At 36.3% G+C, this 14,769-nt stretch overlaps 1 protein-coding gene across 2 annotated transcripts; it reads right to left on the bottom strand.

Annotated features, from left to right (window-relative positions):
• Positions 1-348: 348 nt before the first annotated feature.
• Positions 349-14,239, bottom strand: LOC106064060 (uncharacterized). Of its 2 annotated transcripts, none has more exons than XM_056027814.1 (6): positions 13,850-14,239; positions 3,748-3,901; positions 3,035-3,295; positions 2,043-2,129; positions 1,762-1,866; positions 349-1,523 (listed from the first exon to the last, which is right to left on the bottom strand). In XM_056027814.1, exons 2-6 carry the CDS (start codon positions 3,877-3,879, stop codon positions 426-428), a joined length of 1,683 nt encoding a protein of 560 aa, XP_055883789.1. In that variant the 5' UTR covers positions 3,880-3,901; positions 13,850-14,239; the 3' UTR covers positions 349-425. The 2 variants fall into 2 exon arrangements, with proteins under 2 accessions (XP_055883789.1, XP_055883790.1); XM_056027815.1 differs by lacking the exon at positions 13,850-14,239 and adding an exon at positions 4,703-4,863.
• Between the last annotated feature and the right edge of the window lie 530 nt (positions 14,240-14,769).

Below are 14,769 nucleotides of genomic sequence, written 5' to 3'. Positions count from 1 at the left end.
AGGCCAGCACATCAGCCGACCACTTACATCTTCCCCTAGCTGAGATATCAACTTGGTCAATCCAATGCCTGGAGGCTCATAAGGTCAAATATTAAAAGATTCAAGTTTGAAGGCCTTCAAAATGGCCACAAATTACCAGGCTACTCGGCCCCTAGCCCTAAACCTGCAGGACGAGCTTTTTTAAAAGAGATCAATTTAGCAAATTTTACTTTAGTTTCAATGATAACTGCCAATCAAGCATTTTAAAGGAGAGGACAAGGCAAGATTGTTGTTGTAGATAAAGTAGAGGAGAGACATTCTAAAAATCTCTTGCAGCAGCGACTTTGAATTGGAAACAAAAACAGCAACTAATCATTTGCATATTTTAATAATCTTTTGAAATCAAAATTAAAAAAAAAACAACCTGTAACATGATAAACACAATGTCAACGAAAGTCTAGAGCGCCATATGAATTTACAAAACTCGGATTCAGCCTCTTTTTTGTAAGTGAACTGGCAGTTGACTTCATGTAGCTAGGCAACGGCTTCTCCGGTTTCACTTTCAGTGGGAAGACTTCCTCTGACGTTCGTCTGATGGTCTGATCACTTGTCACTGAAGCGAATGAATTTCTGTGCGATGACATGGACAAGTAAAGTGGAGTGGAAGAAGGCAAGAATGAGGTGGAGGACAGAGCGGAAGTCGGACGAAGGTCGATGATTTCAACGTGTTCTTGGCCGGGGATGTGCTCGATATGCCAGTTTTTGCTTTCCCGTGAGTAGCTGCCAACTGTGGAGATCTTTCTCCATTTCATTGGATGCTCCTCGATGCTTGAATTTCCTCCAAAGGCGGACACACGCCGGACGTTGTTTCGAGCTCGGGAGACGCCCATGGAAGATTTTGTGCTGGGGGACCCGGTCATTGGTTTGACTAAACGAACCTTTATTTCGGGCTGTTCTTCCTTGAAGGTGACAGAGTAAGTCTCTTTGTTCGCAACAGCTGAACTTCCTTTTGGAGAAATTAAATATCCAGTTTCTTTGCTGGATACACTTGATGATGGCTGCTTAAAGCCCAATGTCTCTTTGAAAATATTTGAAGGTTTTTCTTTGCACTTTTCTGCTGACTCGTTTGAAGTTGAATGTTCAACATTATACTCGCTTACGTTTGCTGCAGCTTCGTCTTCATTAGAGTCGATAACGACATTGACATCTTCACCTTTGACTCCGCTCTTCTTTCTCCTTCGCCGCCTTTTCCTATGCTTCCTTATTTCGGTTTCATCTTCATCCTCGTCAGCCCCTTCCGCGGCAACGCTGCTGACGTCGGCATCCTCGCTGCTGCTCCCGCTGCCCTCTGAGCATGAGGGCGTGGGTGGCTTTGGGCGCCTTAGGCGAGGAATTCTAGGATTTGGGCGAATGAAAGGGAACAAGTTTCCTTGAAGAATGTCTATAATCTCAACGATTCCTAGCATGCCGTGATCGTAAGCAAGCTGGCGACATGTTACGTCATAACGTTCCAAAATTTTTCCTTTAGGCGTGTCTTTCAAATTCTGAAAGTAAAATAAAGTCACCGGTAACATTCATGACATCAGTTAATTCTGGTTCTATTGGCAATGGTCTACTTCTTTTCTAGTGAAGGTTAAGAAAATATAGTAAAAAAAAATATATATACTTTTAAAAACTTGTATTAATAATAATAAGGCTTGTTTTTGAGGCCGAAGATATTTGAGGAATACAGTATTTCCCGTGATGATAGGAAGCAGAAATGGTTGACAAGGTTTTTCTTACCACGACAGATGCAGTGTAACTGTGATCTACCCCATTGTCCAACAAGAACTCGGCAATTTCCTCTTGTTCATTCCTAATGGCGGTCATCAGCATGTTCTCTTTGAACTAATAATATCATGCGATATGAGTTAAATATGGAACAATGAATCACGCACACACACAAAATAGCTCTATAATAATGTATATATAGATTTATATAGATTTATATATAAACAGTTAACACACACAAATAAGACACTATTACAGTCTACAAGAGGAATAAGAGCCATCACCGCACTGACCCATGTCATGTTGATATCAGAGTTTCTTTTATCTAGACAGTCTTCCAGCCAGTCAATATCTCCAGATTTAACAGCTTCGTACATGTCCTAGTGAAGAAAAGAATGTTATAGAAATAAAACGGTGAAGTCTGTATGATTAATTTTATTTACATTGACATGAAACGAGTCTTAGAGTGTGTTCTGGGTAAATCTTTGTTTAGAAAAAAAAAAAAGAAAAATGATGTAATGCGTGTGGGCTAGAATGATGAAATATTTTTAAACTCTAAAGGCTGGGCTTTTAGACTGGAAAATGATAAAAGATAATTAAAAGACATCATGAGCCACTATGGCGTCAGAAAATAAATGGGAACGAATTGAAAGTATCAGTAAAAATTAATAACATCTTATGTTTGAACTTGTATTTTGGATATTGCTATATATTCATATGGAACGCCTATAGATACATGTAAACAATGTATTCTTCATTTTATATATATATATATATATAAAGCTTTTATTTAACAATATTTTTTTTTGTAATTAAACATTTCTTTGATGCCTTAACACCTGCGATTGTACTGGCTCCTTGAAGTTAGATCAAAAACTTGCCACAACAAAGAAAAAAGTGTCTTTTTAAAAAGAAATTCTTTTCTTTATTTGGTTGTGTTGCAGTATCTACACACTTTAGTGTCCAATGTCACCTTAGTTTAAACTCAAATGTTTTAACACTAAGTTTCTCACTCTTCAGAACTTGTCTACATTGACTAATATTTTTGGCCGGAAAAATAAACAGAAAAAGAAGATTATCGTTTAAATACGTTTTTTTTTTTAAAATGAAACATTTTAAATTTAAACTAATAGGCAAGTCATCACAGGCTGAGGCTTTGTCTGTTAAAACGTCATGTTGGTTTAAAAAAAAAGATTTATAATTTTACATTAACAACAAAACAGCATTAACGAAAAAAAAAATATACATCTCAATTGATGATCATTTAATGTCACGTGGAACTCACGCGTTTCTCTGCTGACGTCATTTCCGTTCTCTCTTCATCGTCAAGTTCATTCTCTCCTTTCGATTCTGGTTTATCTTCTTCAAGAGCATCCTTATCATCATCAGGGTCGTCCTCGCTGAGACTGTCTTCTTCATCCTCGTCTGAAACGTCCTGGTCATCATCGTTGTGATCGACAAATTCAACATCTTTGATGGCGTCTGGGACAGGGGTGGCAACTTCCAGGGTCACTTTCGGAAGGTGAAGGTTGTCTTGGTGAACAGCCTACATATATTTTTGTTTGAAAAAAAAATGTTCGTTTAAAGATTTATTTCGTAGAAAAAAAAAGAATAGAAAATATTTTTAAACGAAAATAAGTATAATTAAGAAAAAAACAAACAATCAAAATGTAAAATACTTTTTTTTTTAAATTGCAAAGCATATCTAAGAGAAAGAATTCAACGCGTAAATCTAGATCTCTCAATAATGTAGAAGTTATTTCCCTTTTTCGATATCAAACAAAATAATTAATTATCAATAATTAGTTGACTTAATTATTGATTTTATAATTGATTAATGTTTTGTCAGGTAAAATAAAACTCTAAATGTTACTTGTACTTTTTAAGTAAACTAGGCTCATTATTGAATCCACATCCCACTTCTATATTTTCTACTAATATCGCTAATATCGCTTAACGCTTCTTCGAACAATCTATAATAACAATGTTGTCACTGACCTGCAGAACAGTTTTCTTTCTTTCCAACGTTAGCTCAACTTTCTTCTCGTCTGATTCTCCGCCATCTTGACCGCCAGTGTCCATACTCTCCTGTACACTTGCACTGTTTACTAGACCTCTATGTGTGGACATTGTAGCTTGGTAACGCTGCGCGCTGGTTGAAGAAAAAAACCCAGAAAGAAATGTAGGTCTACGTGCTACATTAAAGGCTATCCAAAGGAGTTTTCACGTATCTCATACCCCCTCCCCCCCTTGTTTAAAAAACCCCCCATTAGACTGTTTAGCCTACACTAAATGACCTTTGCCTTTTGACTTTGTAAAAAAACAAAAACAAAATGCCGTTCACACCCTTCTTTTTATATTTACGATTTCATGTATAAATAATTATATGAACTAAAACAGAGCAGGTTTATTTACATTATTAGAGATTTTCATACGAAAGGATAATCACAGTAATTGTTGTTGTTTTTTGTTTGAATACATACTTTGATTTTAAGATTATGTTTACTTTCTTTAAGGAATACCGTGCGATCTATGGAACAGAAGATGTAGAGGTCATCAGTATCTGTGACCCAAAGTTAGCGAGCGAGTCACGTGACCACCACAACGACTAACCGCCTTTATTTTCCCCCAATATTAGGTACCCATTAGAGCTGGGCGGACTCAGGGACATCGTAAAGATCCCGAAATTAAAATCCCAGTCTCACCGGGATTCAAACCAGGGACCCTCGGTTCGGAAGCCAAGCGCTTTAGCACTCAGCCATAAAACATGAAAGAAAAACAAACAGAGAAAAGGCTTTGGAGAACTCTGGTGGCGATAAAAGGAAACTCTAAAGAAAAGCATAGGAATAATCCTTCTGCCACTACTCTCTTGCTTCCTGTGAAAGCGAGAATCGATTACAAGATGGCCACACTTTTTCATCAGTGTATCTATAACAAAGAAATGCCCTTGTACCTTAACGAACTGATCACTCCATATGTCCCTCAGAGAACCTTGCGCTCAATGGACTCAACGCTTCTAGAGGTGCCACGTTTCTCCCTCAAAAGCTACGGTCTGCGCGAGTCTGCGGGCTTTCTCTGTGCACGGCCCAAAGGTTTGTAACTCACTCCCCATTGATCTCAGACAACATGCTACACTACAATGAAGAACATCAAGAGCTACCTGTTTAAAACGTTTTTGGATTAGTTTGTCATTTTAGCAATCATGTTTATGTTTTAAATGTTATCACAGCGCCTTGAACCCTACAATTTGTTGAACAGCGCTTTATAAAAAAAATATTAAATTATTATATAGGAAAAATGAAAACTGGATTGGTAGAGATTTTGAAAGAAATAGACACTGTTAAGGAAGTCATTGTGAAAAATCACTCGCTAACTAAATATTAGAAAATAATTTTGTGTTTCAAGGAATGAGAATGAGAAATAACTCTCCAGAAATAGTGAAAATATTAAAAGCTTATAAACGTAGATAGCAGCATGTCCGTACTGCCTTATTCTGCACATAGGATACACCAACAAGATTTGCTGTTTATGGATTTGCCTCTATAAATGAAAATCTCCTATATAGATCTAATTTAAGTTACATTAGGCCTTTGTACATTTCATATCAGTGTAGCCCATGGTGTAGCCCAAGTAGCCCATGGTGTAGCCTACTTTCCACTGGAAGCTTGAAAACAAGTAGTGAACCAAGTAAATGTGGACTAACTTTGAGTTTGACCATTGAAAAAATCTGAGCTCCTCGGCGTCATTCAATATAGTTTACATGTTTCCAATACGTCAGCTTATCTTGTAGCTAAGCCACACTGTAGGCCTATACACGGCTTTTCACCATTTCAATACATTATGCTCTTATATCTTAAACTACCGTAATTGAACGTTTGTAAAGCTAACAGCACAAAGTCCCATACTAGATCATACATTTGACCTTTGGTTTCAAAGGATTAAATTTACATGCAAACATTGAATGCACACAAGATTCCATTACACAAATCGGTATTTTGCATTTTGAGGAGCGTCGAAAGCAAAGAGCTCTTTGGATATCAATTATCAACGTCACATACATATCGAGTTAAAAGTCAGATGGCAGTGCTATTGCAAACCAAAGAATACATATTGAAAACTCTCAGGCCACAGTTGTCTGGCTTATGAAAATATTTCTAATTTTATTACTTTTTTTATCACTCATTGCTACCACAATGTCAGTATGACTGTCAAGTTGTTTCCCTTGTATAAAAGCCTTGTCAACTTATTTCCCTTGTATAAAAGAACTGTCAAGTTACTTATCAATGATATTAAAAGAAAAAAAAAGTAAAATTGATATATTGTCACTATTGATTTTTCGTTGGCCTGGCTAGGGAAAGAAAGAAAAAAAAAAGAGCTGGGAGGGTTTTAATTTGTTCATTTATTTACATCCACTCTAAGTTGTTAGTTACAAGCAAAACAAAAGAAAAGACTCGAAGTCTGTTGGCTTTCAACGCACTCAAAATATTGGATTGACTTCTATATTTTCAATTGAAGATCTGGGTTACAATAACACTTTGATAATACTTGTAACAGAAGCTTGGGAATTTTACGATTTTTATTTAAACGCAACATTACTGACCTTAATGTTCAATGTAGTGAAACACACAGAGAACCTTTCTTTGTTTATGGACTACAATTGTTTACTCTTAAACGACAATAATAATAATAATAATAATAACGATAAGAAAAAAGATAATATACCATGTAGATATATAAATCTAGGGGATAGTGACGACTGACCTCCCAAACACATTCGAAGCCCTAAACATTCCTAAGAGGATACTTATTACCTTTCAAGCACAGTGCTGCTGCAGACCTGCAACACCATCAGAACATTATCTCTATGTGGACATTGTTTAGGGGACTACATTGAATTTTTTTTCGATCTAAGGTAACTCGACCCTGGCAGTGCCAGAGAATGAAAATTTATCAATTTCCATAATAATAATAATAATAATGTTCAACCCTATCAGAATCTGCCTACCTAGGTCACCATAACCAAGTAGCAAAGTTAATACACTAACACTTGGCTTCGACACATACTTTGATAGGTAAAAATTCTCAGACTTATTAGAAATACTCGTTACAACAAGTTCACCAATCTACTGAACATCCGCTGTACTGGGATAAGCCTATTTTGACCTACAAAACGGTAGATTTTAATTGCCCTGATCTGCTGTTAATTGCTAAAAAAAAAAAAAGGAAAAACGCTACCATTATTTTAAAATAATTTTTATTATTTTGATCTAAAAAAAATTCTTTATCCAAAATTAAAGCTCTGTAGTAGAATTTCCATTGTAAGCCAGTCGGTCCATGAAGACGATTTAAAAAAAGCGTCAATTGTTTCTATGGCAGACGATTAAAGAGAGTGCTATCTAGCCAGGGCAATGTTTAACAGTCGTTAAATTCTCAGGGACTTAATAAGACGTGAATGATGTTTTAGGGATGCTCTAAAATATCTAAGATTAACCTTAATCTGGAAAAATGTTATCACTACATTCACATCAAAATGGAAAGATCCTTCTGAGGCAAATCCTTTGAGCTAATGAAATGCGAAATGAAAGTGGTAGGCGAAAATAAAATATTGTTTAATTTCCCATGTGAAGTGGAGCGTGAACATTCACTCACAGAGCTATTGATTTTCGATTCAGTCCTACGCAATGACCATCGGATCAAGGGGGTGGGGAGAAACAACGTTGTGACTGACTGGTCGATGGCTCTTTGAAATAACTTTATTTTTAATTACTTTGAAGCATCACATTTTTTTTGGCAAACATAATGAGTGTCGACTTTTGGACATAGAAAGACATTGACATCCCTTCACCTCTTCCTTCAAACTCATCTTATTTTATCTTCTTATCTTATACAATACAGACGTTACTTCAAAAAAAAAAAAAAAAAGATGATTACGCTCAACTGAGTACTCAATATGTCAAGAGACATAATGTGACCAAACATTCTTTTTTTTTTTTTCATCCTTAATATTGGGTTAAGTTCTCTTCATGGGTGGAAGTTGGCCAAAAGTTAAAAGCGCAAGTACGCCGTGTGGTGTGGAATGGTGCAAATGCTTGTGAAATAAAAAAAAAAGGGGGAAAGCAAATAGTGAGGAGATTGACATATTATTGGAGATTGACATATTATTGGAGATTGACATATTATTGGAGATTGACATATTATTGGAGATTGACATATTATTGGAGATTGACATATTATTGGAGATTGACATATTATTGGAGATGGTTTGTATTTATTGAGATACTCCCATTTAACATCCCTACATTTTTTTTCACATTTAAAAAAAAAACTTACAATAAAGGGCCGCATAGTAACGATCCCCTAACATATTTTCTTTACCCCGTGAATTATTAGTATCCGTCACATTGGTTTGACCTGTTCAAAGACCCAGGTATGTTTGGTCAACACGTCCCACGGGTCATGTTTCACTGAACAAAGCCGTCCAGTAAACAATGAGTTGTTTCGGTCAATGGATAGACTTCAAGGTTTAATGATATGGCAAGGCTTCCTATATCCTAGAGCTAGTATTAGAGGACCTCGAGGCTTTAGAGAGGTTAAGACTGGGTTTAAGTATAATAGTATGGGTAGAATCCGGGATTAGGTGTCTATATTATAGTTAGGATCAAAACTAAAGATTTTTTTTTGAAAATTTCGATCAGAATAATAGTTACTTTAAACTTAAGGATTGAACATGGTAACAGGATATAGAGGTCTAGAGGAATTCAGAATAACAAATACAAAAGTCAATGTATGTGCCTGTCACTATATATATTATTAGCTGTATTATGGAAAAGTCTTTATTTCATAGGAAAAAAAAATTAACACATAGTGACATAAGTATCAGTTACGCGTATTACAGTAGGCTAAATTATAATTTTATATATTATTTGTCTAGCTGCTATTCTTACTCAGATTTCAGAATCTGATGGAGAATCTTGTTTTTTTACAAAAATTATGTGCCATTCATTCAAGCGTAGAAAATACTCAAAGTATATTTTCTAAAATCTAAAGATTCAAGGTATAATGTATATTGTTATAACATGATTAGGATTTAGTTATTTGTTTCGGGAATAGGGGGAAAGTTTTATTTAGCGACGATGACGTAGAGTTTGTTAAAAAGTAAGAACGCTCTATTCGACACTATCAACAAGACGTTTTTCATTAGAGCAGTGAAAATAAGAAGTTATATCCAGACGGCTAGTAACCGAGGACATTAGACGGGTCCCTTCTTGAGGATTAAGTATTTTCCTATTTTAACACTAGTGTCGACTACCTATCTTGATTGTTTTGGCATTTCGCCGGAGTTTGAAGGTTACCTCCTGTTTATTTCATTGTTTGTATTTGACACGGCGGAAGAGCCACAACAATATTAATCTACAATATAAACTAATACGTAGGTCCGTATAAATCAACTTTCTTGACACTATTTTGTTGCTGCACTGCAATGTCCTTATTACAGTGGGATTGAAATAAGTTACTTGTACGTGGTATGTAGACACAGCACTCCAGCAGACTTTGGTGTCAAAAGCTGTTTTAAAACAGCTCGAAGATCTACTAATCAAATATCGGAAACACTGTTTTACAATACTGAGATTTAGATATCTGTAAAAACGTGGAAGAGACTAACCATGAAATTGAAATGGTGTAGAAGACTCTTAGTTATCGCATACAAAGACTGCATCATAAACGATGAAATCCGAAACAAGATAACAATGATAATTTGGCCACATGATGACATTCCGATGACTGTGCATGGTCAAGCTAAGCTGTACTATCGTTTCACTAGATCCTTCCCAATCGCACACACCCTTCCGCAGGACAAAGTAGTGATGGGAAGATTATAGCATGGAACGGATATGGCAGTTATTGAAAGAGATCCTAATCATTGCAAAAGACAGAGAGGAAGAGAGAGAGAGACGGTCGACAGACCAAGGGACAGACAAATGCATATGTTACAACGATTATTCATTTCTAAGGATCAGCATAACTACCCTGTGGTGTGCAGTATTCTCTTCGGACTGTCTCCACAAACGTCCCAGTTTCGAAATCTATCCGCCATCATATCAGCCGCTCTGGAGATGGTTGGTCTAGGACCCTAGGACGACTCTAGGACATGATAATTTACATGTTTTGGAGAAACGCTCCTAACTTATGTTAAAAAAAAATGAACAAATGTTGTAGTTGTTTTTTTTAAAGTAGATGTTAATGAAGGTTTCATGTGTCCAGAACGTAGATCAGCTGCCTTTTTGAGGTTGGACTTAGGGATGCTATAAATGTTTTGTTTTAAAGAGTTACACGGAAGAAAGTATGAGAAAATTGAGATCTACTGATTTGTAGCTCGTACGTATATAATAATAATAATAATAATAATAATAATAATAATAATAATAGAGGCAGTGTCTTCTATTCCGAATATTAAGGATGAGTGCAGTGCTCCAGGTGGATACGCTAACTAGTTGCGATCGGGGGTCTATTTAAGTTCTCTTTACGTCTTGTGCGCCTGTCTTATACAAGGGCCTTCCTCTGGACCTCCAATGTCTGTCCCAAGTCTTTTGTGAGGGCTCTCTGTCTCTTTTAGAGGCCATCTTCTGCCGTCTATCTTCGTAAATGTTAGTGAGCGCAAAATGGTGCCTTAGTTGATCTTTCTAGCGCTTACCGGTGTGTGTGTGTGTGGGGGGGACTTCTGTTACGCCGTCCTCCTTTATGCTCGACACAAAATACTAACTTTAAAATATTGATCCGTTTTGTGTTTTCATTTATTGTTACAGTCAAAATGTTTCGCTCTCTCGTCCCCCCTCTCTGTCTGTCTCTCTCTTCCCCCCCCCTCCTTCTCTCTCTCTTTTGCAGCCATCGTATATTTTATCTCTTGCTTTCAGTATAGCGCGCTTCGCTTAGTGGAGAAAGTGAACCGAAATAGATTCACAAATAATGGGGCTGTTGATTTGCCTTCCTGACTACCTCAGTTGACGGCTACCTGGTCAGAGTGTTCAATACGCTGACATATTTATGTCATGACATATGACACTATGAATGTATCGATGACGGCAAACATACAGTGTGACTTACGCACAGAGTGGTTCGCTGTAGCGAATGTGTAGCGAAATGTAATAGTATCATTGAGCTTTTATATACCAACTCGGAAGTTATGGCTTAGGCTGAACACACTAACTTTAAAACCATCGAATTCTATGTGGGCGTTTACATTGTCATCTAATAACGAGGAAGTCTTGGAGTCCGAAAATTTAGGTTAAGTTCAGTGCTTCACATGGCTACGTAAACCTTCATACCTTGTTACATATAAAAAAAACTACAATGCAGACAAAGCCGCTGTCCATCGGTGGTCTATTTAGGTTTTCTTTTAGTATTATTCGCCTGTCTTCGGCAAGGGCTTTACTTTTGACCTCAACTGTGTCCCGCGGCCCTCGCCATTGGCTTTGAGTCTATGTAGTATTCTCTTAGACTAGACAGACCCAGTTGTGACCTACAAAATTTGTCATATCCAACTCAGTCAAAGCAATTTTCTGCCGGATTAATTACTTTATTGTCAACTGCACCTTTCTTTCGCGGTAGCTTTCTCTTTGGGTTTTAAATGTAGTAGGCCAATTATGTGCCGCAGACTTTGTAAAAGTTTGAAAGCTGTCAGGTATTTGATACTTTGCCAGTTAAAAAATTTTGCAGCTTTGGAAAAACTTCCTTCTCCCCACCACCCCCTACCCAAAAAAAAAACCACAACGTAATTATTCATTTTGCCTCTTGTTTTTTTCCCTCGGAAAGCTAATAGTTAAGAAACGTGTACAATATTTTAATTTTTACGTAGAGCAGGGTTCCAGGACATCCGCTGTGTTATCAGCAGCAGACGACTTTTTGGCTTGGCTACGTTCGTAGAATGCCAGTAGGTCGACTTCCACAAGACATTCTGCATGACAATCTAATAGAAGGCAGGAGAGCCGTTGGTCGCCCACTTTTACGTTATACAGATGTATGCAAACGCAACATGAAGCTCTTCAAAATCGACACTAGCAGCTGGAAAAAAGTAGCACTGGACAGATCTACATGGAGAGAGAGCATAAAGGAAGGGTCACGGATAGCAGATGCCATACACAACAGTAGTGGAAAGAAGGGTGAAAATTCAACTGAGCCTGGTAATTACATATGCCCAACTTGTGACCACTGCTGTGTATCAAGGATTGGCATCTTTAGTCACACAAGAAGCTGCAAAGGGAGACTGTTTCACCTCGGAACGTAAAATGCCACAGATGTAGGACATTTTAAATTTATGTTCATTAGGAAATCTCTAAATAATGACATGTTCCCCTTTAAAATACTAATAATGTTTGGATTTACAAATGGCTATCTAGAATTGTATAATTATTCTCTTTCCAGATAAAATTAGCTTCTTTGGCAGCTCATGTCTCTGAGCAACTATTTTATTTTAAAAAGTGAACATTTCCCAGCATCACTATCATTCAGGTCTTGAGGTTGGATTAGTTTTGAAAGGGTTACTTAACAAGATATAGATCTATCTTCAAGTATTACTATCAGAGAAATTTTTGTGTTACAGTTTCTCTCATTAGCTTGCCAACTCTTCATGGGTGGAAAAGATTGGACAATGGCATCTGGACAATCTGGCTCTAACGATGTTTCTAAAAAATTTGGAAGTTGATGTAATTACCAACTGACTACACAGTCAAAACTTTAGTTTGACCTTCATATTTTTTTTTCACAATATTATCATTTTAAAATTAAATTGAAATGTTTTTCTTGGCATTCAGTAAAGAGTTGAATAAAGAAATAGACACACGTAAACATTTTGTGCACGTCTTATCTAGAAATGAACTGACTTGTAATAGAAGAACTTCATGGTGGGCGGTCACGGAAAGACTTCTTGTAATAATAAAGCATTGCTGTTTGGTGTTTCTGAAGCTAGCGTTTTTTCTACAAGGTAGGGTAACTAGCCCTCTTTATTACAAGAAATATTTTCAAGAGGCCCGAACAAGACTCTGGCCTCAAAACCTTCCTATAGAACGAAAACTATACGGAGAACTGCCTGATCTGGAGACCACTGCGCAGTTCATCTCAGATATAAGATTACTGATCTGAACCCTCCAACATGTAATGTGAGAATGAAGAAGAAGACAAAAGATAAATTGAATGAGAAATGATGAGCTACACATTTACAGCATATATCTCAGTACTGCAAAATTTATTTCCCATTGTCGATATCAAACAAAATTAATTAATGACAACTATTTAATGAATTACGCGGTTAATTTTTTTTCAGTGATTTTTGTCTTGTTAGGAACAATAAATAATTGTGAATTGAATGGCAAGTGTAGAAATAACGTGTTCAAAATTTGTACCGGACAGACAGAGTTGACATAAGCTTAGCAAACAAACAATGTTCACATTCATATGTAGGACAGTTTCCTACTACAAAGTTAACAGACACATGTGCACAGACACACACACACACACTCACACAAACACAATTACTATTACTCATAACAACCAATTAACACAGGGCGTATGAACAGTTTTTTAATATAAGTAAAAAAAAAAAGAATATATATTTAACATCTACAATTGGAAATTTGAATTTATGGAAAGTAACTATAAATAGTTAACTTTTTAGTGTATTCGCTGTATAGATATCTTGAAAAAGGCTTTTTTGTTTTTTTAAACCTTTGCGAAAATTTATGAGAACTTTGAAGATCACTATAACATAAAAATTCTAACATCTTTCCTCGTACTACAAAGAGATTTTTATAATAATAATAAATAATAATAAAAACCCCACAGTGACCGCTCACTTAGGCGTCCTTGACATTGTTTAGTTTTGCTCCTTACTTCAACATCTCTTCCAAGCCTTCACTTTCCATTTTCTTTTTTGTTTTAAATCAACCCCCTCATTTCTCTATACGCATATATACCTTTTTATGTTTCTTTATTTTGCCGTTTAAATAATGTAAACTGAATCTTAACAATAGAAAACTCAACAAAGAAGATATTACACAGCTTACAATTTATCGAGAAAAATTCCAAATGTTGACTAACTTTAACCTACCTTGTGCTGTCTCAGATCTATCAGATTATTTCACATCATAGATGAGCTCGTCTGCTCTATATCCAGCAGACGTGAACATACAATTTCTATATGGCATTTCGTCCACATGCTTCCCTAATGTCTTACAAAATGCCCAGCATTGATAAGACCTTGTTGTCAACTAAAACAAATATCGCTAGTAAAACTCATGCTTTCCAGCTATTCAATACTGATGTATATCGTCTGTACACAGACACGCACTGGCCACGCCTGAAAGGTTCGTTATTCGAAAGCTCTACAAGGTACAGCAATGAACGCGATTAGTGGAACAATGGCGCGAGACAGAATTTCCAATCGACGAGATCTTCGATTACCGTGTCTGGCAGAACTGGCGTAGCCGATAGCGCAAGCACGCCGGTTCTCTGGGCTTCGTTTATTAATCTGCCTGGCTTAAAGTTGACAGTTACACCTTCTTAAGGTACTTTGACCCCAAGGTCATATAGGTTCAGGAAGTAATTATAATTTTTTAATTAAAATGCCATTCTTTGGGCTGACTTTCAGCGGTGATAATTAAGTGGGAAATTGTGTGTCCCCGGCCATTGTGCTGTGTTAGAGAACAATTCAGACAAATGTCTACTTAAACAACTCACAATTAGTTTGGCTATAAAATCCAAGTGCTATGTAAACATTTAGTAATTACACAGTTTGATATAGTTGGTGGACATTGAAGTTGAGTCTAGGCATTTTAGATCTATTCTTCATTTATGTCTGTCGAGCTCTAAAGATTTTGAACAAACTCTATACTCACTTGCCTACACATACTTCTATTCTACTGTTTGCAACAAAATTAATGAGTGTTTCAAAAATTTTAATTACATTTTTTCAATTATTTTTTTAAAATTACATATTAAAATATATAAAGAAAATTTTGTTTAAGAAAG

Source organism: Biomphalaria glabrata, chromosome 4 (assembly GCF_947242115.1).
Source record: "Biomphalaria glabrata chromosome 4, xgBioGlab47.1, whole genome shotgun sequence".
Lineage (NCBI taxonomy): Eukaryota > Metazoa > Mollusca > Gastropoda > Planorbidae > Biomphalaria > Biomphalaria glabrata.
The sequence above is the reverse complement of the archived record's forward strand: the minus strand, read 5'-3'. Positions and strand labels throughout refer to the sequence as shown.